This window comes from Mastomys coucha, unplaced genomic scaffold (genome assembly GCF_008632895.1).
Source record: "Mastomys coucha isolate ucsf_1 unplaced genomic scaffold, UCSF_Mcou_1 pScaffold12, whole genome shotgun sequence".
In the NCBI taxonomy this organism is placed as follows: Eukaryota; Metazoa; Chordata; class Mammalia; order Rodentia; family Muridae; genus Mastomys; species Mastomys coucha.
This window is the reverse complement of record NW_022196894.1, coordinates 62,862,608-62,871,464: the sequence shown is the minus strand read 5'-3', so window position 1 is coordinate 62,871,464 and position 8,857 is coordinate 62,862,608. Positions and strand designations below refer to the sequence as shown.

Genomic DNA, 8,857 nt, shown 5'->3' with positions numbered 1-8,857 from the left:
ATGTCCACACTAAATTCTTAGCTAAAATTAAGCAAAAATTATTTATTAACTGAACCAAGATCTCTAGGCTTGGGCTGCTTTTACAACTAGATAATACCAACTACATTTCGGATATAAAGAGATAGAGTTAAATATGTAATGTACAAATGTGTGACATGTCACTTTGGAATTAAAATACTGAAACATTAGGCAATGTGTAAACGTCATTGCATTGTGAAATGCCGAGTGCATGCATGTGTGTGTGTGTGTGTGTGTGTGTGTGTGTGTGTATGCGCATGTATCCCTTAGAAATTCCTGGGTCTGATAAGACTTTTCCTTTGAGCCCAACAAAACTAAAATCCAAGACTAAAAAGAAAAGACCTATAATTCTACAAAAATAACAGAGTCAAGAAAAATGGAAATAGTCTTTTTATTATTTCCAAAAATCTTGGGGAGGAAGAAACTGCCAGTAGTCTGGTGGTTTGAATGAGAATCCTATCGTATTGGCTCACATATTTGATCCCTCATCCCCTGGTTGGTGGCGTTGTTTAGGGGGTGTGGCTTTGTTGGAGGATGTCGGTTTGCCAAGGAGGAAGACTCACCAATTCCAGTTAGCCCTCTTCACTTCATTCTTGTAGTTTGAAAATGTGACCTCTCAGCTGGGGCGGTCGTGGTGCATACCTTTAATCCCAGCACTTGGGAGGCAGAGGCTAGCGGATTTCTGAGTTAGAGGCCAGCCTGGTCTACATAGTGAGTTCTAGGACAGCCAGGGCTATACAGAGAAACCATGTCTCAAGAAACAAACAAAAAAAAAAAAAAAAAGAAAATGTGACCTCTCAGTTTCCTGCTCATATCCCTCTGGAATGAAAAGTGAAATTGAACTATTTCTTCTGTAAGTTGCCGTTGTCATGGTGTTTTATCAGAGCAATAGGAAAGCATATCACAAGGCTTTAATTTATGCCTTCAGTTACAGACCAGTGAATTTCAGAGAAAACAGATTACTCTTGAGGAAACATAAAAAGTTAGGGACTAAACTCAACTCACTCTTTGTGACTGCTAGAACAGATGGAACCGAAATATCTCATAAGCGTAGTGTACCTTATAGCAGTGGAATTGTATGTCTCATTAAAGATTATAACACTTAAGAGTGAAATTAAATTGAAATCACATTTAGCATGAGCAATTACATAAATATCTGAAATCATTTGCAAATGTTTATAAATTAATCAGCAAAAAATGAATGGTTGTCTCTAAGTGATACACAAAATAATAACAAAATAAAAATAATGCAGCAAAAGTTTTACTCGATGAAAATTTAATATGAATAAAAAAACAAATTGAGATCATATTTACTGAAATTTCAGAGTGTGCAATAAGAAATACATTATAAAAAAGAAAGAAAGAATAAGGAAAAGATATATGATACATGGAACAAGAAAAATGACAGATTTCATCATACTGAAGTCACATTCAAACAATTATTTTCCATTCCACTGACACATCATAAAGGAAAATAATCAGGAGGACAACTTGGCTTATGAAATTTTAGACTTTTTTTTTAAAGATTTATTTATTATTATATGTAAGTACACTGTAGTTGTCTTCAGACACACCAGGAGAGGGCATCAGATCTCATTACAGATTGTTGTGAGCCATCATGTGGTTGCTGGGAATTGAACTCAGGCCCTTAGGAAGAGCAGTCAGTGCTCTTAACCGCTGAGCCATCTCTCCAGCCCAAAATTTTAGACTTTTAATGAATAACTGAATTTTAATTATTCAGTGTATGGAGTGTATGTATGTTTTATATATATTATAATATTATGTAATATATAATATAACATAGTTTTATTTATACATTATACATATTATATTATAGACAATTTTATATTATATGTTGTTGTGGATGTGCCTGGGAGTAGGAATGACTTCCCGGTTGGACAGAGGAAGAGAGGAAACAGGAGAGAGTTAGGTTCTTTTCGGGCAGGGATAAAGTGAGGAGAAGATGTAGCTTTAAGTGTCTCATGGTTTCAATGGTGTATCCATCAGGATTCGCCACTGGAGGATTTAGATTTAATAAGGCTTACTAGATTAGGATTTTAGTGGCTGTGCCCAGTGAATGAGTTATTGTCTTTTCTGAAGTAATTGTGTGCTATTTTTCATCTCATGGCGATTCAGTTGGGTTCCAGAGAGAGAGGTACAGCGACAAAGCATGGATTCACCTGATGTGCTCCACAAAGTCCGTGAGGTTTTGAAGCATGGGGCTGGCATGGTAATGACCCGCCAATGGGAACCTAGTGAGCTGTGTGGAGAGATTTTGGAGTTCTGAGTCAGAATTTCCAGGAGATAAAACAGGTCAGCCATTGCCCGCCAGTGCATGACTGGCAAGGCAGCCTGGGCAGAGAGTTGCCGGAACAGTGTGGGAACTTGCCATTCGTTTTTTTTTTTTTTTTTTTTAAATATTTACCACAACAATATATTATATTATATATAATGTAATATGTAATTATTATAATATATATATATATATTGCTTTTGTTAGTCACAGTTCTCTAGGGGAACAGAAACAATCGAATTAGTATATATTACAAAAGAGATTTACTATATGGGCATATATTACATGTTATAGGTTGGTCCAACAATGGCGGTCTGCAGCTGGAAATACTGGGAATCTAGGAACTATTCAGTGTGTGAGGGTAGATGTCTTATGAATTCCAAATTAGCATTGAAGCCCTTGAAGATTTAGGGTTGAGGGGGCTGAGGTACTGCAGTCCACCTTGGAATGCCAGGAAATCTGGGTTATGATGTCAGTAAAGGATGGTAAAGTAATATCTACAGCAGAGTAGATGCCGGCACTAGCGGGCAGCAAAAGCAATCAGGCAAATGCAGGCTTGCTACTCCTCTGAACATTTTATTTTTAAACCTGGCCGCCAAAGGAGGCTGCTATGCATAAGTATCTAGAGACATATGTCTTACTTCATCTCAAATCCAATCAAGTTGATCACCAAGATACACTTATTACAAGTCCACTCGTTTCTCTAGCTCTTTTGCTAATTCTGCTTCCTCTTTTACAATGTTCATAAGCCTTGGAGGAGTGATACAGATGTGCTGTTAGTGGCTTAGCATTCAAGAGTCCCTTATTCTCAGCATTTTGAACAGTTCTCAATATCTGCAGGCAGTGCAAAATAAAGAACTTTCTCTAATCAACACTGACAGCAGCATGAATCCACAGATATAAATGTGAATATGGAGATAGACGTATTTGGCAATTCATTAATTTAGAAAACAACAGTTGTAACTTTCCCTCTGGGATCTATGGCTTTGGCCACAAGCTTTACGCCATGTCCGCAGTATAAGACCTGAAAGTGCTCATGTGTAATGGGCTCCAAATCCAACCTGAGAGCTGTTGGTAATCCCAGAGACAGTGATGCTACAGGTCCATCAGTAGCTTTCCTGGCTGACAGGTTGTACAGGCTATGTAAGTAGGAAATGCTGAAGAGACAGAGGAAGAAGTATGACTCTGAAGTTAGCCATACTTTTCAATTTGCTTATACTGGTTTCTATGTCAAACTTCACTTTTTAAATGCTTTCTGTGGAATACTTGGGTCTTTTTCACCATAGACCTGACTAAGTGCACTTAATCATCGTGCACCACAGCCCACATGCTCTCCTGTTTTGAAACTTCCTCCACCAAACAAATTCCTCTGCAACTACTTTTCAATTCAACCTTTTCAGGTTCCCAGGACATGCGGAATACAGATTCTTTGTCACAAAAATCACATGAATGACCCACGCAGATTCTGATATTCTTTGTTCTGCTCTGAAATCTCAAGAGCTAGGGCTTCACTGTCTATATTTCTCTCTGCAAACTTGTCCTCCATGCTCCCATAAGAATGGGGTCATTAGGCTCTATTTATGGTATTCAAGAGCATTTCTAGCCATTGTTCTAATTCTTCCACATTCTTCTCTCAAACTGGTTACGAGACTGAAGTATCTTGTGATGAAGTTTATGACAGCAAGGGTACCACTTTTGGTACCACTTTTCCGGGTTTTCCTACTTTCAACATTGCTGTAACAAAAAGACACCCAACCCAAGCAACTTAAGAAAGGTAGATTTTATTTTTGCTTTACAATGCTAGGAGAATCCTGCAATGTTGGGAAGGCATGACATTGCATTTGTAGGAAGGCAGAAGAGGGTAATGAATGTTGTATTCAGAGTCTCTTTCATTATCAGCTCCAGGACTCCAATCCCTGGAAGGGTCCCACCCACAAATAAGGTTAGTTATCCTATCTCTATTAACTTAATCTCTATAATCTCTCAACAAAAATGCCTAGCACCTAATCAGATTATCTTTCACACATGTCCTGGAAGTCTAAAGTAATTGACATAATCCTTCACATGTATGCCCAGAGATTTTAGCCTAAGCAATTCTAGCTCTAGTATAGAGTCAAAATTAATCATTGTACACCTCTGCCTTCTCCTCTTTCTGGAAAACGCAGAATAACATGATCTGATTCACATTGCAATCGGTATCATTCTTCTGTTCTGAAACTAACAGACAGTAAGGCTGGAAGAAAATAAGAGAGGTGGTTAGGAAGCAGAACAGAAGGCTGGAGATAGCTCCATTGGTAGAATGGTTTCATGGTTATGAATGAAGTCCTGGGGAAAATCTCCATACCATATAAAACCTCTATATGTCCAAAATCCAACCACTCAAAAAAGGAAGCATGGATCGGAAGTTGGAGACTACCTAGCCAGTTCAAGGCCAGCCTGTGCCTCATAAGATCCTGTCTCAAAATGAACAAAGGAAAATGAAGCAAGCAGAACAAAAATGAAGGCTACCCAAACAAAATGGTGGACAGCTGTGTCTTATTGCCCTCACTGTATTCAAAGTAAAGCAAACACGCCGCGGTATTATCTGTAATATATGAAAGAAGATATCTATGTAAGCTAAATTTTACTACTTCACATTCTAATGGCACTTTAGTTAACATTAAAGGAAACCAGTTCACAGCTATCTATTTTTTGAACACAGGAGTGGCAAGGAACTGAGTGTAGTGTGTAGATACATTCCCCTTCACAATAGGTGTGGTTTTATGACCTCTATGCTGAGTCAAAAGCTGACCTCCTTCCCAAGTGAGTGAGAGATGAAAACTGTTAGGGAAACAAGATAAAGGGCACAAGCCACGTATCTGTTCTTCCTGAGATATCCCCAACACATAGTAAGGCACAAACTATATAGTTTTTACTGTTTGAGCAACTTGAAGGAACAACATTGGGCGATAAGGAAAACATAATAGGATATTAAGTTACTGTTTCTTAAGGAGATTTAAAGAACACTATTAAATGTCTGCTGCATACTAGGTTTCAATATTTGTCTTGTTGATTTAACAGATTGAGTACAACAATGGTGACTTAAAATAAATAAAACCTTGTTTCAGCTTAAAGCTTGCTAACATCCCAAACCTCAGCTGTGTTTAAATAGACCTTACTCTTTATATAAGGAGTCAAATGTCTGGGTAGAGTTTGAGTTTGGCCATCAACTAAATAGAATGGATGCCAGCCAGACTGAGACAGATCAAGTGGATATCAAACGATTTCAAACTATGGGAGCAGCGAGCTATTAGAGTGCTGAGCGTCAGTGGTACATATTTCTATTTTATCTTTATTGTAATGAGCAAGCCCTGTCTTTAACTCCCGCTGTGCACTTTTGGAGGGTCTTCCATATGGTTGCTGCTAAGTACTTGGCATTTTCCCAACTGTTACAATTGGGTCAGTGGGGGGGATCGCTTAGGAGTAATAAAACAAGGGTGACTGCAGCAGGGAGGAGGGAGAGTCCTATCCACTGGCAGCTTATTGCCTCTCATGCATGCAAGCTCCATGCTATGGCATTCATTACTTGGGGCAGCAAGGGCAAGCTTTTTTTTTTTTTTTTTTTTTCATGAGAAAAAGCCAAGTCCTGGCTACAGTATAATTTTAGTCTGGATTACTTCACCTTCTAAAAAATGACAAAATAACCGAAGGAAGATAACTGTACCTTGCTTGCTCTCGCTGTTCCCAAGAAGTTTCCTTAACAAACTCACAGCTAAATTTGACTCACAGTAGCTGTAGCAGCAGGGTTGTCAGTGTTCTTGTGGGTTTTGATATCTTATGAGGTTGAAAAAAGAAGAGGCAAATGTGATGATCCCAAAGCCTAAACATTCTTGAAATACATTCTTTATGATCCTGAAATGAATAATAGTAATCTTTTAGGGTGACCCTGACATTTGAAGTCATATCTATGAAAAAAAAATATTACCACTCCTACTGATAGGAACTAATAATTGAACCAGGGCCAGACATATAATCATAAATTCTACCATTGAATAACACCTCCGGGTTCAGCAGTTTTGGTTTCTTTGTTTTTGTAGTAGTTTTGAGATGTGTTTTGTCGGTATTTCCTTGACTGTTCCGGAACTCTCTATATAGATCAGTCTGGCCTGGAACTCACAGAGATCAGCCTACCTTTTTTGCCTTCAGACTGTTGGGATTAAATGCTACCTCTGCCTGACACTATTTTGCTTTTTAATCCCATGAAAAGAAGTGCTGCTAAACAGGGGATTCTCAGGGAAATATGTTCAAAACAAAATTATGATTGTAAATAGAAATAATACATCAGTCAGGGAGATGTATACATAGTCATGCACGATTATGATTTCCATATTTATTTTATACAGTCAAGAACTTGAATCACTGTCCTCCTCTTTTTATAGGGTATGGAGACGTTTGGTATCAAATATCAACCAAATGCTGCTATGTAGCAATTTAATAGATTTACTGTGTAGCCAATGTTTGGTTTGTGACGGTGTGTCTTTTCCTAAGCATTTATTTATATAGCACCTAAACGAGTTGGCGACGTTTAAGCAAGAACTCAAACATCAATAGCTTTTCTTGTTTCCGGTCAGGAGCATTAAACAATAGTGTGGCATTAGAAACTTGCTTTTCACTCCTTTCCTGGCCAAACAATCTCCGGACCCCAGATCCTCAGGGACAGAAGCAGGCTAGTGGAGGAACTAGAAACCCGGTGGTAGGTGAAGCTGGGTCCCGCAGCGGGCGGGCAGAAGTCAGATAGCTTTAGGGCAGACTGGGAAGGTCTGGGACAAGCCTAGCAGAGCATCCCCCTAAGGCCTTGCACTGATGGCTTGGGAAATCCTATTGACTTCAGTCAATCAGTCACAGGTCCGCAGTCCCCCGCACGTCTCCAGGATCCCTAATTCCAAAAACCTGGAACAACAAGGAAAGCGTGGGTCAGGTTTCACTTGTGCCCGAGGTCAGCACAGAAACCAACCGAGCACGGAGCAGACTCGGCAGCGCCTGCCGGGCCAACCTAGATCCCGACCGGTTGCGACCCGGAGCCTGGAGGAGCGGGCAGCCTTTGAAGTAAGGGCACCGCTGCGGCTTCAGAGGCGCAGTGCGCAGGCGCGCTCGCAGAGTGCGCAGGCGCTGCCTAGAAGTGACTTCTCCAAAAAAGTGTCTTAGTTCCCGGTCACCTGAGCACCCAGGACGCGTTCTCGGGAGCTTCCCGGAGCCACGCCCGCAGCAGGTCCTGCTTGGAGACCCTGTCTTCCTCCTCCTCCGTCAGCTGCGAGCCTTCCCCGGGATCCGTCCTTCTGCCGGTCGTGTCCCCAGAACCGGGCCGGACCGAACCGGGCCGAGGTGGGCCGCCCGGGCGCGGCCGCTGACCATGGCGTCCCTCTTCAAGAAGAAGACCGTGGACGGTGAGTTCGGGGCCAGGCTCACCCAGCTCTGGGTCTCTGGGGAGCTCCGGCCTGGGCTCGGGTGCTGTCCCCCGAGGTGGGCCCGGGTCGGAGGCCCCACAGGTGACCATGGCTGCGTCGGTCCTGTTCCACAGCCTCACCTGGCCGGTTCGCCCTCCTGACTGCACTCACCCCACCCTTGTTTCTCTCCCCAACTCCTACCCTGGAGAAGATTTCTGAGCTTTCTAGGGAGGCAGAGCAGTGCTGGCTCTCGGGTGTCATTAGACTTGGCGAGTTGATGAATTTCACGTTGGTTTTTCCTGCGTGTTGGTAGCTCCTTCCGTGAAAACGCCCCACTTCCTGACATTAGAAAGGGATGTGTGTTTACCTGGGGACAAGGCAGGAGGCCACAGCAGGGCCACTTAGGAAATGAACTTGGGGCCGGGCTGGCTGTATCTTTATAAACACCTCAGCGTTACATATATGTAAGACTCCAGCAGAAAAACACAAGTCTAAGGGAAGGGTCTGGGTATAGTTTCATAGTGCAGATTTTTCCTTTATGGTTATCTTCTGCCAACGAAAGTGAGGGTTGTATAATTTTCAAAGAAGTTCGCATTTTTAAAAACACATTGTTTCGGGTGGCTCAGTGCCATCTTGTGATGAGGGAGAAAGTGGCTGTGTTGGAATGTACAAGTTTAGTGGCATTTCACAGGCTGTGGTGTAGTGTGTATGTTATACGCGGCTGTCCCAGGTATTACATTCATACCAAATAATCTAAAAATTGCTTTTCATTGCATGTTGAGTCCAGGTTGCTGTTGCTTCAGCCAAATAATCACTCCTTTGTAAGGGTCTAACCCAACCACACAAGGAGCAGTGGTAGCTAGACTGTGATTGGTACAAACCCAGAGCTCAGCCCTGAGTTGGAGTAACTCCTTCATTTCTTTGTGTTCACTGTTCTAGTGCCAGATTTGGGGGGAGGATAACAAAGACACCATCTCTACCCTGCTACAGGGCCTTTCATTTCAATACAAGATGCCAATTTTATCTCTAATTTGTAAAACAGCATAATGCAGACTTCTTCTGAGTGACTTTTTTAAAAAAAATTTTTTGTGGGGGGGTTGTTTGGTTTTTTTTTTTTTTTTTT

General features: G+C 41.4%; 1 protein-coding gene across 1 annotated transcript in view; it reads left to right on the top strand.

Annotated features, from left to right (window-relative positions):
- Window positions 1-7,448: 7,448 nt before the first annotated feature.
- Window positions 7,449-8,857, top strand: part of Chmp2b (charged multivesicular body protein 2B) — a 26,109-nt gene continuing 24,700 nt past the window's right edge. The window contains exon 1 of the mRNA XM_031364224.1: window positions 7,449-7,734. Coding sequence (XP_031220084.1) covers window positions 7,701-7,734 — 34 coding nt within the window. The 5' untranslated portion in view covers window positions 7,449-7,700. The remainder of the gene's footprint in view (window positions 7,735-8,857) is intronic.